Genomic DNA, 15,565 nt, shown 5'->3' on the forward strand with positions numbered 1-15,565 from the left:
CGTCGACGCCAAGATGTTTTCGATCGAGATATGCATGGTGAGCTTGTGAACGAAGCGAGCGAGCCAAACGACCGTGATTTGCCTTCTCTGCACTATGTCGCTGTGGCAACTGATGACGGATGAACGGACGGTGGACGTACGATGTTCGGTTCTACTTGCTATGACGTTCAACAGAGAGGACAGGATACCGGATTCCGGCAAGTTACCATACGATAAGTCGGAGTATGCCGATCTCACCCTGTACCTTATTCGTTAGGCGCACATGTGTGGTTCTTCCGCCGCGGTGAGAGATGGGCAACGGTGCAATGGGAATGTTGAGCGATGAGGTGATGAGCGGTTGGAAATATCTTGAATTGATAATCTACCCTTAAAAAAAAAGACGATGCGTGTGGGTATCATGCCAAGGGGATGGATGGCATGATGGTGATGAGCCCATTACCAACATGGGAATCAGGGGATAGGGGGCGATTGATACATACAATATACATAAGGAGTGAAAGACGATTCACTGAATGATTCTTCGTTCTTCCATCTATCAACAAGCGACTGAGTAACTCCGAGAGGAAAAGGATAGAGAAAAGAACGAGAATGCCACCTACAGCTACCGCCACTACCACCGCTGTGACCAACGGGATTGAAAATCTCAAGCTTGGTACACTGAGACTCAACGCGAACGGTCACACGAGCGAGAAAAAGTCGAACGGGAATACCACCAAGGGTGGCGAGGAGAAGAAACAGGAAGAAGAGGTTGTCTTTGTCGATCCTTACAACTACGTCGTGAGTGGTCGCGCACGAAGCGCTCAGCTGTTGTCATCGTATCGTCGCTGATCTCGCTATGATTCTGTCATTCTGGCAGGGCGAGACATTCGGTTCTGGACCAGGAGAAGATTACCCATTCGCTGAATTCCTACGTGTGTTGCAATCACTGCTATTCTCCTTCACCTCTCTACCCCCCGGGGTCGAGTGACCTCGCTACGGCGTAGATCGACCACCTCGCTTAATAGACTTAAATTCTGACTTTGTTCCTGTACTTTTCCGCTTACAGCGTCCAACCCACCTCGAGAAAAGTCAGATCCCCCTCTTCCGCTCTTCGATATCAAGGACAGAGGACATTTCGCTGCTCCCAACGCTGCGAGGTTGAGGAAGTTTGTTGAGGACAGAGGTGGAAGAGTCGGAGATCTGTTGATCGCTGTCGGTACTGTGATTGAGGGAGATGTCAAGCTCCAGGATCTAGGCGAGGAAGAAAAGGACGATCTGTGAGCCTTCTCAACATATTTAATGATGTACGAGGAATTGGGAGCTGACAGGAGTATTCTCAGCGCTTTGCTCGTCGCTCAACGAGGAGTTGTCTGTGAGTAAATCTTGTACCACAACCGGAGATGACGACTGACCAACACGCGCAGTCTTCCGAAACCAACACGATCTCACAATTGAGCAACAGCGAGAACTCGGTCAACACTTCGGTCCCCTTCACACTCACCCCACGTACGCTACTCCCCGTCGAGGCGATCTCGACGATGTCGTGGGTGAGTTGCTTAGTCAGCTTAAAATTCGAGTCTTGGCGGAACTGACGATCTTGTTCGACAGTCGTGTACACCGACCGCAACTCCAGACCAGATCCTTACGCCTTCTCTCGAGCTGAGCTGTTCCACTCCGACGTCACATACGAGGTCCAACCTCCCAGCACTACCATTTTGAGACTTCTTACTACTCCCGAAGTGGGCAACGACACTCTTTGGAGTTCTGGGTGAGTCCAATTCTTACACGGGTCTCTTGGCAGTCCAGTGGAGATCACGACTATTCTTGCGTCTTGCTGACGCGAACGAAATACTCAGCTATGCCGTGTACTCTTCCCTTTCCAAACCTTTCCAGACCTACCTCGAGTCACTCTCCGCCATTCACTCAGGTTACGACCAAGCTTCTTCTCGGACTGGTATCTCCAAAATCCCTCGACGAGAACCCATCGAGACTATCCATCCTGTCGTGCGAGTCCACCCCGTCACTGGTCTCAAGGCTGTTTTCGTCAACCCCGGCTTTGTCTCTCGACTGGTCGGTGTGCCGAAAGCTGAGAGTGACATGGTACTGAGTTTCTTGAAGGATAGTTTCGCTCAACAGACCGATGCTACCGTTCGGTGGAGTTGGAAGTCTGGAGACGTGGCCATTTGGGATAACAGAATCGTCAACCATTCGGCTACGTTCGATTCTTACCCTTCTCTCCGACACGGACTTCGAGTTACTCCTCACGGCGAGAAACCGCTCTCTGTCGAAGAGTACGAGGAAACATACGATCAACCCGCCAAAGACTGGTTGGTCGAGAGATACAAGGCGCTCGGTCTTGGTGCTCCCGCTCGAGATGATGGCAAGACCAAGAAGAAGGCGTTTAGGGATTAGGCGATTCAGCTGCATGGCCAGACCAGGAAGTGATCCGGTCAAAGTGGGACGGAGAGAAGATAAGTCTGTATATACGAATGACGAAAGTGACGACTCAAAAGTAGGCCCTAAAAACCCCATGGCCATTGTTCATCTTGTATAAATCCTCTCTATTACGCGCAATCATCACATACATGTTGTGCAATCCGCTTCGAGTATCTGACCTTTCTTATTGAAAACGAAACGAAACCATGCATATTCATCTACTGCAAGAATGACCAGTACCCGTCCGTCGACCCATAGTCATCATCCTGTCTTTCCGATATCCGTACCGCGTATTTAGATCCCGGTCGAGCGTGGAGGTGGTCCAGTCGATGATCATTTTATCGATAACGTCGGAAACCAATAGCTGACGCCAAGCTTTCATTGCTCTCAGTCATCTATCTCTCCAGACGATCCGAGGTTACCTCTACCTCGATCCCAGTCCTTACAAATCCGAGCGCTCACAGACTGTGCAAATCAAGCTAGCCTTTCACGGTGCCTTCCTCTTTCTTCCCTTCGAAACCCTACGCTCTCTTTCGAACAAGTGGTAGACCCAGACACAGACACCAAATGACAATCACCGATTTCCTCGCTCCAACCCCACACTCAGACCCCGAGTCATATCTATCTTCACTCAAATTCAACCGTCGACTGAACCGTTGTCCTCGGACCAACTTGACCGTCACATTTAGTGATGTAGGGGATGCCGAGGGGGTTCCGTTAGTGTATGTCTTGCCCAGTGGATGTTCGAGATGGATAGCTGCGCCAATGGGTACGTAATGTTGTTCTCGGTTCTCCCTCAGACTCCTAGATAAAGGGCTACGGTCTCGATGTGGGGTGGTGTTCACATTCACATTTGGTGTTTGGTGCTATTGCTCTGTCACTCTGAATGAGGGTCATGCCTTCAGAAGGATCACTGGCGAGAAGACGCATCGAGAGCGACATGTAACAGGAGACACGGCGTCGAATCGGCTGCTTGAAAAAGCTATGCTGATCACTGTATGCTTTATCGCCTGCGTTCTCTATAACAGATCCACTCGCGAAATCATATGGCGTTCGAATGATCGTGGTTGACCGACCAGGATGCGGAGGCACCGGTGAAGTACCCCTCGTAGAGAGAATAGAACGGAGTTGTGGTATGTTCAGTCCCATGCCGTATCCGTTCCTTCTCCGTTCTCTATGCAAGTGATAGGAGCTTTTCACTGACATCGTTTCTTCTCGCAGAGATGATCGTTTCTGTCCTCGAACATCTCAATATCAAACCCGCCCACGTCCTTGCCACTTCAGCCGGAATCTAGTGAGCATGGTCACTTGCCTCTCGCACTTCTCCTCAGTCCAAATTATGTTTCGCCTCGTGTATCTCGACTGACGATCAAATTCTTGGACAGCTATGCTCTCCATCTTCTCACATATCATCCATCAGCGTTTCAGACGGGTTTGAATCCTCCTCCGCGAATCTATCTCATCTCCCCTTGGTCTCCGCTATTACCGCCTGATCATGAAGACCATTGGCCGTTCAAATGGAGTTGGGTACCGACGCCGTTGATAGCGACTCAGCACTATACGGTGAGTAGGTCGTGAAGAAGAGGCCGATTCTTGCGAGTACGAGTCTGCTCGCTCAGAGACTTTGGTTGGGTGAGGGGCCTGGGTATTCCCCTAGGGAGGGGGTCCAGCAAGGGGCAGGACAGCAGAAAGATGACACTGACGTACAAATCACATTGATGTACCTAGACACCTCATCTGATCAAAGCCGCTCAAGGGGCACAGCAAGCTTTGGATACCGGTGTCAAAGTCTACGAAACCGGTCGAAGTTATGCTATGAAATGGTTCAAAGCCCTTACAGAAGATCCGCCGACTCCATCCACATCCAGCACATCGCTATCTCCCTCACCTGCATCCTCACCGCCATCGCCCATCGAAAAAACCGTCGGTTATGCCAGCGGATCGAGCTCGACCGCGGGATTGGGAGACGGTGCAGCTGCTTTGCTGAGAGGGATGACAGGTGGGATAGGTGAGGGGACAGATGTCCCTGTTCCCGAAACAGGAACGAAAACGGAGCAAGCGGGTGAGACGAGTACTGCTAGGAGGAAGTACTGGGGCAAATTCCCTTGTTGTGTCGCTTGTGTGAGTGCTCCTTGCTATTCTATCGAGGGTCACGCGTCAATGATTTGACTGACTGGTGCTCCCAGACGACATCAGAATATATGACAGCAGAGAACGGTCAAGGTATCGGACAAGGTATGTCATAAGCCATGGCTGTAGTGACCGAGTCGTCAGCAGAATGCTACCTGGAAAGAGACTGACATGAGAGAAACGATGACTGTTCAGAACACCTCATATGTCTGAATCGAGGCCCGATCGATACCGGTGCGAAGTGGCTAGAAACAGCCACATCAGACTTGGCAGCGACGATCGAATTCGCTCAGCTCTCTTCCTCAAACAAAGTAGAAAAGGCCGACCCTCACGAGAACCGATTGATTGCGGGAGACACGCAGAGGAAGGAGGTTCCTCATCCGCTGATGGTGGACGTATGGTGGGGTTGGGAAGACGATATGGTTCCTCGTAAAGGACAACGTGAGTCCTAATCGATTGCAGCTGAAAAGACCTTGGCGAGACGCAGAGGAATCAGAGCGGATAATGATGGTATCACTCGCCTTGGTCCCGCAGTATGGTTCAATCTTGTCGTAGGAGCGTTCCCGGGCTGCATAGATCTGAGAATACATGATGTCCCAGATGGTGATCATACAGACTTGTGAGTGGTGCTTGCGACATCTGAAAAAGACGAAAGCTGACGGCGGAATGGTGATAGATTGGCGAGGGTGGAAGGGATCCACGAGGTGATGGCAATGGTGCAGTCGCAGGGCAATACCACTTTGGCTTCGCCATGATTGCCGGTACATGGGACCGTTTGGGCTAGCATATCCGAGCAGCTGGACGAGCAAGGTCAGGATAGGCGCCTCACGGGAGACGCGTGAGCCGTATCACGATGATTGCAGGAAAGGCTGAAGATAGAGTCTGGCGCCATGAATGCATGCATCTTGTTTTCGGGTATCTTGATGAAGGTATCCCATCCAAGTCGTGTTCGCGTGCCTTCTACTACCGCACCGTGCTGCAGGGTGCTCCGTTCAAGCCATCGCCCGCATGGCAAGCTCGAATGCGACAAAGGTCGCACCATTCGCAAATGGTGAACTGGCAGTCCATTCTCTGATTAGCTCTTCCGCGCCACGACGGTCAATGACACCTTGTCGACGGGCAGATCGACGACATACCGAATCAAAGTGGGTGCTAAACCGCCCATGAAACCTTTTATGCCCTGTGCTCGCCACACTTTACGGGTACAGTCAATCATTCCGTTGTACAGTCTCTTAGCTGGGTCCAAGGAGTCGGTCTGCAATTTGGACTTGATCACGTCGACGGGGTAGATCCTGCAGATCAACAACACGTCTCATCAGCCGTTCCGAGTCTCCAGTAGACGTAACAAAACAAGACATATTTGATTCGATGGTGTGTTGTGTCCCAGAGGACCACCGTGTGCAGGGTAGATAGCGCGGTAAGAAGGATGGGAAGGTAACGCGACGGCCCGAGATAACTCACGAGAACCATAGGGCGTATCCCGCAGCAGCACCATATGCGACGGCCCAGAGAGGAGAGATATCTTCGCGGGCCATGCCTGTGGATTTGAGGTGTTTCTGGACCATAGCTTCGTAGGCCATGAAATAGCATCTGGTCCAACGACGTGGCAAGTCAGCTTGGAAGACATGAGAGAGGGATATCGAGACGATTGGGACGAGTGCCTCTTCTTCCGGGCGTCGTTCTCGACGAGTTAGAAAAGAAGAGGAGGGCGGGTGGCGGGGAGGGAGAAACAGCACACGACTTGCCCGTATCCAACACCGTCACGCCACATGGTGGGTACTTGACCTTTGAAGATCCCTTTCAGCCCACCGCCAGTTTTGTAAAGCTTGCTGACACAATCGAGAGGACCGGCGTACATCCGGGGCGTCGTGGCCGGCTGAGTTTGCAGTCCTATTGAGCCAGATGGTCACATGGTGTTGTAAGTTTTTGGCTGTCGCGTACCACCACAAGATTTGACGGGCGGAGAAGACCTCAGAGGATGATGGATGTCTGAGGGGGGACGAGACAGGTCCGTGGTCCGTTCCACAAGCGGGATACATTGTCATGAGGGAGGGAGCGGATGATGATCTTCCAGACTACTGCTGCTGCTGCGACCGAGAAGACGATCTTGGCGGTGAGAGGAATCAGATGAATAGAACTCACGAATACGAATATGTTCGACCGGACCCGCAACCACCGTGTTGGCCACACCAGCAAATGCTCCGCTGAGCCAGAACTCGCCTACACCCGTCAGCATGACATAAATGTCAGCGTTTTTCACACACACACGACATATGGATGGACATGATCCAGCGTTTCGTCGCTGGCCACCACTTCGTCCACCACCGGTGGGTAGAGATAGGATCGATCATCGGGACAGGACATACCGAGATTCAGATCTCTGCCTTTTGCCTTGGTACCGAAATATCGCTTTGCCCATTCTAACGCTCCGAACTGGATCGACACACAAGCTCCGATACCCAACAGAGGGGTCAATGTCCCCTGCGCACATCCGCCATACGATCAGCAATCATCCCAGAGACATGTGCGTAGTGGGCAAGCGAGCGAGTAGGATCTATATCGTACGTTCTGGGAAGAGGAAGAAGGACGAAGAGGAAGACCCACTTTGTAGAAACCTAATGGTCCATCTGCCTTGAGCAGTCTTGTCGCGCAGTCCAAGGGCGAAGCATATGTGCCAGGAGGAGCAGTCTGTATCCGTACTTTGACGATATCGAATGGCTGTCAGACGAGTCAATCAGTCCAAGCGTTAGTCGACCTCAATCTGGTAAGATTAGGACGAAGGAAGGAAAGGGTTGGCACATACTTGGCCTACTAAGACTTGAGCGATACCGCCGACTGAGCCTCCGATCAAGTCCTTCTGAGTTTGCGTGAGAGGGATGCCCGCCCCTTGGGGAGGAGGTGAGAGGAGCTCGGACATCAGACTCCGAGTCGTGTGATCAGTCGTACTGGTATGGACCGGAGGAACAGCGGAACAACAATGAAGTACACATTCAACGTTGAAAAAAAGAAAAAGAGATAAAAATAAAAAAGAACAGAATGTTCGGCGCCGAGTCGGAATTCAAGTTCAGGGATTTCAAGAGACCAATTCCTGATAAGATCTATCTTTGAACGCAAGATCCGATTCCCTATTCTCTTGCGTGTCATTCTGCTACTGCTGCTGCTGCTGCTGGGGTGTCTCAACCAAGACTGTTCGTCGCAAACGAAGGACATCAAGAGCCTGTCATGCATGTCTAGACTTGTTTGGTTACTTCAAACCGATTACGATCTTCGTATGCTACAAGTGATATTTACGATCCGTTGTTGATAAAAAGCAGACAAATCGACCAACCAGGATCGATATCACCGCTGATATCTAAACTATTCGGGAGGAAAAGAGCGTATGTGATGGGAAAAAAAGAGAAGATATGTGATGATGTATGACAAGAAGGATGAGGAGACCTATGCTAGACTGTCAAGAATTACAACTATACGACCATGACCACGACCAAGAACCCAAAAGATAATCCTGAATCCACATGACGATCCAGTCGTCATGATCCCTCCGAAACTTTCTAGATCGCTGTCCACGATAGAGCAGCGACAGTCTCCTCGTCCTCTTCGAACCTCGTGCTAGGTCTTCGACGTCGCTCGGAAGATCGCAAGAATCGGTTGAGGAACCCTTCCTTGATCGGCGCGGTGGAGACCATCTTGGCGTCGTACTGCTGACTGGACACGGAGCTGGCGGTCATTGATCGAGGCAACGAGTACGAGTTTGAAGTGGGAGCTTCGTAGATCGCGGGAGGACGCTGAATGTGAGCGGAAGAGACCGATCGACCGCCCTGAACACCCTTAACGTTGACCGAGGCCATGACCGGTGAAGGTAGGGAAACCTGTTGAGGGGTGAGAGGCATGTCTTGCGATTCGAGCGATGACGAAGAACCCGATCGGTCGAGAGGAGGAGCCACGTAAGAGTGAGAACCACGTGAAGAGGTTCGTTGGTGGCGTCGAGGGGTGAAATTCTGAGTGGATCGGACGGGAGTGACAGGTGTAGGAGGGAGCACAGGTGACGAAGTGGTAGCACAAGGAGAATCGAACGAGTATCGGCTGAGGAAGGGTTGGAAGTTCTCCAGGATCTCCGACTCGTCGATCGAGAGATCGTAATCCAGGAGGTAAAGCAGTTGCTTCTCCATGAGGTTGATCTCCGCGATCGAGAACATTTGAGCGTACTTGGACCAGTGCTTGTTCTTGGGAGAAGAGTCGTTGAGGTACTTGGCGGCGACGATCAAAGTAGCAAGGAAGACTCGGTGTCGAGTGCAAGGCATGCCTGAGTTATGACGCGTCAGATAAGTCATACCGAGCGCGAACCCAGGGGTAACTCACCTTTGGCAACCTTGGGCAATCGGTGTCTAAGCCTCTCGAGGTAGACGAGAGTCGCGAGGAGAGTGGACACTTGGACGTTGGATTGTTCACAGACAACAGCGACAAAGGTCTCGAGGGAGGGAAGACCAGGTGCTTGACCAGCGGCCTTGACAGGGGAGGTGGGTGGGGAAGGAGGGAAAGCGATCTTGGTGGAGCAAGCGATCACCGAAGATGTTCGGTCGGCAAGGTAGTCTGTGACTTGAAAGTCAGTCTGCGCTCCTCGTGCTGATCTGAAGAATAGAATACTCACAGACCATCTCTCGCGAGACATCGGTACGGATGAGCTCGAGGAGCGCGGGGTTATGAATTCCACAAGCTGAAAGGGAGGCAGGGTGTGTTCTGTCCTCGAAGCAGGGCGACATGGGCTCGAACTCGGGGGTACCGGTAGGGTAGTAGGACACGGAGGTAGAGGAGGACATGATTGACGCGCGATATGAATGACAAGGAGAGTGAAGTCTAGTTGGTGAAGACCAGGTGGTTGGGGTACAGCGTGACAAATGACTGTAGTATGATGAGCGCTTTTGAGGTTGAATAAGGAGGAGAGGGGGGGAAGACGTGTGAGTGAGACTGTTCGATGGCTTTATAGGGAAGGGATGGGATTGAGGAGTGGAAGAAAGAGTTGATGGTCGAGAACGAGGATGATGATGAGAGGATGGATGATTTGACTTGATTAAAGCTAAAACCAACTGGGATTGGATTCTCCCTCCCCCTCGCCCACCTTATAACCCACTCACTCGGAAGTGTGCGATAACGCGTATTATTTTTTATTTTTATTTTTATTCCTGTTCTTTTGATTTCTCGTGTCCTGTCCTGTTGGGCCCGAGAGGAACAAGTCAAAAGCCAAAGTGTGACAAGTGCCGCCAGGGAAAAGAAAAGAAAGAAAGCCAGGTAGGGTAGGATCGGGCGCGTCGTTTGATCGGGCTTCTTACCTTTTGATAGTTTTTATTTATTATCTTTAAGATCCTAGATGGAAAGAAACTGCGTTCCCTTTTTTCTTTCCACAAAGTCACAGTCAAACCAAAGGTCCGAAATGATTTTCCCCTGCTAAAGCTCCGAAGTGGTGAATGAATGCGAAAGGGAGGAAAGGTCTGTGCCTGATCTCTGGCGGAGAATTCCACAGATGAACGATGGTGAGGGGGGGGAATGTAACGCTTGGACCACGGGGGGGATTTGGCGGGGGAAATAACGATTACAATGAAAAAGGATGGTCACGGTGGTGAAATCAAAGGAGGGGAACGTAAAGCTTAATAGTGACGCCAGCGACACTGGAAAAGAATAAAAATACCCCTGATTATGTTCGTTCTTGCTTCTGTTGCAGCTCGCCGTCTGCCTCTTGTCTTTTCAAGGCGGAACGCTGAGCAAACGACCCGACCCTTTTAGCGTTCGAATGCACACAGATGCCAAAACACAACTCACCACCGGCAACGGGGAATTATAGTCTGGAAAGAAAAGAAAGGGGTCGCACAGACAATTCAAGTCAAGGAATGTGAATCGAATAGAATAGGGATCAGGGAGGGATCAACGCGCGGCGCTGTTACAGTTGAGAAGAGTTGTTGGAAAGCAAGGGGTGCGTGATCTGAGAGGATGGAGAAAGAAGCTTTTTTGGGCGTTTCTCCACTCCCGTTGGCTTTTTGTGAGGGAGGCATCGGAACTTTTGATGCGTCAGCTATCATCGTCACGAGGTGTGTTGCGTGTCGAGCTGGTTGGAATCTGGCGGCCGTCGAACCGGACCGTGTAGCATACCATTCCAGTACAAGCCACCGACTAGGGTTAACGTATGAAACCCGGACCAGATCTCACTACGAGCACTGTTACGATGACGCAGCAGCTCGACAGCTTTCAGCTTGGACCGGAATTGAATGCTGCAAGTTGGTTCTGGAACAGGCCGCGATCATGACCAGCTAGAGACATGTAAAGACCCGAACGCTATAGTATGCTGACACTAGTCCATTTCTCACTGGTCCACACACTATCATATCACTCCCCGTGGTCCCTTGACGAAGAAGAGACTTGGGCCGTGGACAACCGGAAAAGAGAAGGGGCGAGGTATGAAACGCGTTCGTACGCACGCACGCTGATCTTGGACTTGTCTCGCGTTGTTGTCCTATGCACAATTCAAGAGCATGGTGGTGTTTGATCGAGATGTCATCATCGTTCCATATCCACACGGCTTTTTACGTTGTGAAACCAACAATCAGACGCCATACCGCACATTCTCCTCCAGAAAAGGCCAGAGATCGGTTCCATCCTCTTCGCCTTCCTCTTCCTCTTGGTCATAAGCAGCTCGTTTCATCGTTGCACCTTTCCCGTCCCCGTCATCATCCATGCATGATTGTGATGTATCTTTGGACCGTCTTACATCATGGAAGGCGCCCGTACCATCCATTGAGCAGTCAAGCGTGACTTTAGAAACGCGTCGCGTCGATCAGGTTCCGATTCAGGGTCACCCTCAATCGATCCTCCGATACGCCATTGTAGGTTTCATCTCAAACGCGCTCTTCCACTCTTACCGTCGTCACCGCAGTCGCTGTAGTCGTGATAATTAGGCTGGATCTCGGTATGTCTTGCAACTTTGATAACATCAGCTTTGAACCATAAAGCTATAGCAGTTCACCGAAAGAGGGGGAGCCGAACGAGTGGATCCAATCCAAAATCAATCCAATCCAGGTCCAGACCTCTTGCTTGATTAACTTACACTTGGCACGGCGATCAGAGTGATAAACGTTGTACATCAACCTGACATCCGGGGCTATCACAGGAATCAACCCTCAAAATACATACGGTTTGGTAGCGTGTATCGTCAAAGTCCACCTTAGTCTGTGAATGAATGATCACATTAGCGCGAATCGTCTTCCGCCTATCAGCATGACTTGCCTTGCACTGAGTCACCTTCCGACGGAGGAGTCAACGGTGATTTACCGTCCGTGACAATAGCGCACCACTGTATCTCCGCGTGAATAGGCCAGTGGATCTGACAAGCTCCATCGCAACCCATCCTCGCTCGTCGCCACTCATTCCTACTCGGAAAACTTGAGAATGGTTTTTCCCGCTGTCATACGTACATGCAGATCCGTTCTCTCCTGAAAGATCGGAATGCCGTCTCGGATCTTTGGTCGAGCCGTAAAGTCCGAAGCGAGCGGAGGACGACTCTCTTCAGCATTTGCACGGCGTCTTCTGCTTCACAACAGCACAGCGCGCCAGGTCAAAGTAGTTAGAATCTCATCGATCAGACACTTGAGATGACGTCGATGTCCCGTCGACGAGAGCATGTGCGTACGTGCGATATGTGCACTTCTTCCGGGGGGGAAGGAGTGATGCCGTGAAAACGGAATCGGGTGATCATACTGCATGTAGTGCGATTGATTACTCACTCGGGATCGGCGACGGACTATTAGGTGATGAGATGGTCAACAGAAGAGATCTCACCTTCTTGGACAGTGAGGTGAGTTCACGGGTTTTTCGGGAAGGGGGACACGACGACGACGTCTGATGATTGCAGCACTTCGGATCACATTCTCGGTCGTGTCGTACAAGAAAGATTGCGACAAAGACGGAATACGACGATGCAATCGCCACGATTGAACTGGATCGACTCTGAACGCGATTGTCAGGATATCGCTAGATAGCGATCGCGGAGAGATGATCGACGGGTATGTATGACTCAGACATGCTGTCTTGCTTTCGATCTGCCTTCGAGAGTCGAGGCCGGTCTGTACTACTAAGCCTTCTGTTCCCTCGAACGAAAGGACGGTGCAATCATCTCCGCTGTGTAATCCACGTCATGAAAAACCTCGTTGCTGTCCGGGCTAGAATATCGTACCATCGTGTAATATGAACGGGATCGGGTCCGGAACGGGATCGTCCGCGTCCGTCGTATCACAACTCCCGCTTTGGTGATGGTCGCACCGAACAGATTCTGGACAGTACGACACCCAGCATGTGGTTTGGGGGGGAACTGTCTCCTTTCTTCGAAGAAACGTCACGATCCACAATCGCCTGTTGTGAGGGGAACGAAGCCCCGTCGCGTCAGTCACATACCCAAAGATCAACCGTCATACATTAGAGTGCAATGTCAACCCAATGCGTGCTGGCCATCCGACGTGATGTGGTGATGCTCGATCATGTTGACCTGTCCGACCGAGGACGAGGTGCTAGATCCAGGAGTATAATCGAGTGATGCTGTAAGTTGACGGAATGGATGAGCCTCAGGTACCAGGACGCACAAAGGCACTCGACCCGGAATTGACCCGATTATTGAGTGGCTCCTCGCCACATTCCCCAGAGCCTATGGGCTTTGGAACATAACTCGTATCATCGGAAGAGAAATTTACAGAAGCTCCTGTGGCTGAGTGGCGACGAGTTTGACAGTACCATGGCGTCGGTATCAGGGCGAGGCACACGCTTGCGGAGAAGGTTGAGGTGGAAAATCGTCAAGCTTCAGTGGTCGTCGGGCGGGCGGTATGGTCGTCGGACGGAATGGTAGGGAAAGTGCAGCGGGATGGTCAAGAGCAGAGAGGATCGAGCTGTGATGTGCCTCGGTCGTGCTGTGACTGATCGTCTGGTTTGGCTAACTGACTGACTGACTGACTGACTGACTGACTGACTGACTGACTGACTGACTGACTGACTGACTGACTGACTGACTGACTGACTGACTGACTGACTGACTGACTGACTGACTGACTGACTGACTGTCTTGGATTAATGATGCGGTGCACGATGACTTGTCTGAGATACGAATCTGGAAGTGCAGAATGACATGCATCGTGTTCTCTCAGTGCATAGCAAACGCGGTCGTCTACCCAGAGAAAGGCCATCATTCAGGACAACGCCGAGTCCAGCAAGATATCACCACTCACTGTACAGAAGCGGCACGGCGGCGCACCTGAATCCATATCTAACTTATCATCGGGTGCCTACCAACCTGCCGTGACGCGTCCTTCCTTTTGTCAGTTCTCCTTGATGGTGGCGATGGCAACGGTAGCTGGTAGCAGCGTGTCACAATGGCAATGCAACCGGCCATCAACGACTGAACCACCAAAGGGAACGATCGCGCCGCAATGGAATTCCGCCGGTTATATAGGCTTGCCACGAGACATTGGCTGGGTGGTCATGGTGGCCGACATTACACAGCGACCAGCTCGTCCGACTCTCCTCGTCTGACTCAGAAAGTGGCAGCCGCTGCAATCGGCCACATAGGCGAAGACCAACTTTTACAAAGATGATCACCCAGCAAGCTGGAAACATTACCCCGTGGTGACCTGGATTGAACATGCAACAAGTGAGCGCTGGAAGACCAATTTCATGCTTTGGGCGATAAGTTAGTCTTGCTGAGTAAGTAACTTAAGTTACAGTAGTCCAATGTCCAGAGTAGGGAACGCGGAACTTACTCCAGATTTGTCAGAGTTGAAATATGTTTGGTGTGATATGTGGTCATGGCACTTTACAGCAGGATGGAAGCCAAGCAGCTGGCCTGTAAGTACGTCTCCCTCTCCGCAGCTCCAGAATAAAAGAAAAAAGGTCCATCTCTCACATGATTGCAGTCATCGCAACCACGCCGTAACTTACCTGATTCATATAGTCGACATATACACTTGCACGAGATTTGACGACGATTTCGCTCTTCTCCGCAGCAATCCTCCGAGAATCGGCCATGTTTGGAATCGAGAGAGTCTACAAGATAACGATCGATGCTCAGATTCCAATGAGCTTACCCTCCCATGAATGTCGCTCATAGTACGATAGTACGACCCCTATGACATGCCTGAGGAACTGAAGTTGATATCTGGATGTGGCGCCACATTCATCATCAGTCCGTCCATCCCTTGCTACAGTACGAGTACCGTACAGAGGTGAACAAAAGGAACCGCCACACGCTACGAGTAGTGTGTATTGTGCTGTGCACACAAGAATTTGCAAGTCTATTATTTGTGTGTATATGACGGAGGCGCATGTTTGGATATCAGTCTCTGCAATTCACTGTGTACACGAGCAAAAATTATGAAAAGGTACAGAAAGTCAGACTTACCATTGACTTCCGTAAGTTATTCTTGAGTCGGACCTCTTCGGTGACGATAGCCGTGTTGTCGCTGCGGGACGCGACGACGTGATGTTCGATCGTGTGGGTGGAGTAGGTCCGTCCTCTGTCATCTCGAATCGACGATCCGACAAATGACAGAAGTAAGTGATGCAAGGTGTAGAATAAAGGTTGTCGTGAAGAAATGGCGTCCCGTTTTGGCAAGACTGGTTCGCTCTGTGATACGGGTTTTGGACACAGTCGCCGAATGATAGAGGTATTTATGGTAGGGATGGGTTTGTGCAGCGAAATGAGCAAGGCGACCAAAACGAAGAGACGACATGTACGGGACGCGCTATACAGTGCATCTGTGCCTTCGTACGGTTCTTATGTATCGCAGATATCCTTCTGTCAACGTCAACGGAACAAAGGACCACATTTCACCTTCCGCCATCCTTCCTTCCGACTAAATGGTCAAAGTGTGACCATGCACATTGAACGAACGCTCTCGGTTCCATCATCATTGTATGCGCGTCCTTGAGCTTTGTATGGTCACACGTCAACGCAATGCATTGCATCGCCTTAGCGTACCGCTACCACGAGCAC

General features: G+C 51.0%; 4 protein-coding genes across 4 annotated transcripts; 2 read left to right on the plus strand and 2 right to left on the minus strand.

Moving 5' to 3' along the window:
• Window positions 1-588: 588 nt before the first annotated feature.
• Window positions 589-2,391, plus strand: IAR55_003432 (uncharacterized protein; the record flags this gene model as incomplete). The annotated part of the gene is made up of 7 exons (XM_066946539.1): window positions 589-777; window positions 857-911; window positions 1,046-1,256; window positions 1,320-1,351; window positions 1,404-1,526; window positions 1,588-1,747; window positions 1,836-2,391. 7 exons carry the CDS (start codon window positions 589-591, stop codon window positions 2,389-2,391), a joined length of 1,326 nt encoding a protein of 441 aa, XP_066802931.1.
• Window positions 2,392-2,982: 591 nt separating this feature from the next.
• On the plus strand, window positions 2,983-5,300 carry IAR55_003433 (uncharacterized protein; the record flags this gene model as incomplete). The annotated part of the gene is made up of 9 exons (XM_066946540.1): window positions 2,983-3,184; window positions 3,444-3,548; window positions 3,637-3,709; window positions 3,801-3,978; window positions 4,144-4,536; window positions 4,602-4,650; window positions 4,741-4,986; window positions 5,080-5,164; window positions 5,222-5,300. The coding sequence occupies 9 exons, from the start codon at window positions 2,983-2,985 to the stop codon at window positions 5,298-5,300; spliced, it is 1,410 nt and encodes a 469-aa protein (XP_066802932.1).
• A 237-nt stretch (window positions 5,301-5,537) lies between these two features.
• On the minus strand, window positions 5,538-7,462 carry IAR55_003434 (uncharacterized protein; the record flags this gene model as incomplete). Its single annotated transcript, XM_066946541.1, has 8 exons — window positions 5,538-5,601; window positions 5,682-5,837; window positions 6,007-6,135; window positions 6,291-6,435; window positions 6,688-6,765; window positions 6,912-7,026; window positions 7,150-7,263; window positions 7,349-7,462. The coding sequence occupies 8 exons, from the start codon at window positions 7,460-7,462 to the stop codon at window positions 5,538-5,540; spliced, it is 915 nt and encodes a 304-aa protein (XP_066802933.1).
• A 634-nt stretch (window positions 7,463-8,096) lies between these two features.
• IAR55_003435 (uncharacterized protein) lies at window positions 8,097-9,362 on the minus strand (the record flags this gene model as incomplete). The annotated part of the gene is made up of 3 exons (XM_066946542.1): window positions 8,097-8,848; window positions 8,905-9,135; window positions 9,194-9,362. 3 exons carry the CDS (start codon window positions 9,360-9,362, stop codon window positions 8,097-8,099), a joined length of 1,152 nt encoding a protein of 383 aa, XP_066802934.1.
• Window positions 9,363-15,565: the final 6,203 nt, after the last annotated feature.

Source organism: Kwoniella newhampshirensis, chromosome 6 (assembly GCF_039105145.1).
Source record: "Kwoniella newhampshirensis strain CBS 13917 chromosome 6, whole genome shotgun sequence".
NCBI lineage: Eukaryota > Fungi > Basidiomycota > Tremellomycetes > Tremellales > Cryptococcaceae > Kwoniella > Kwoniella newhampshirensis.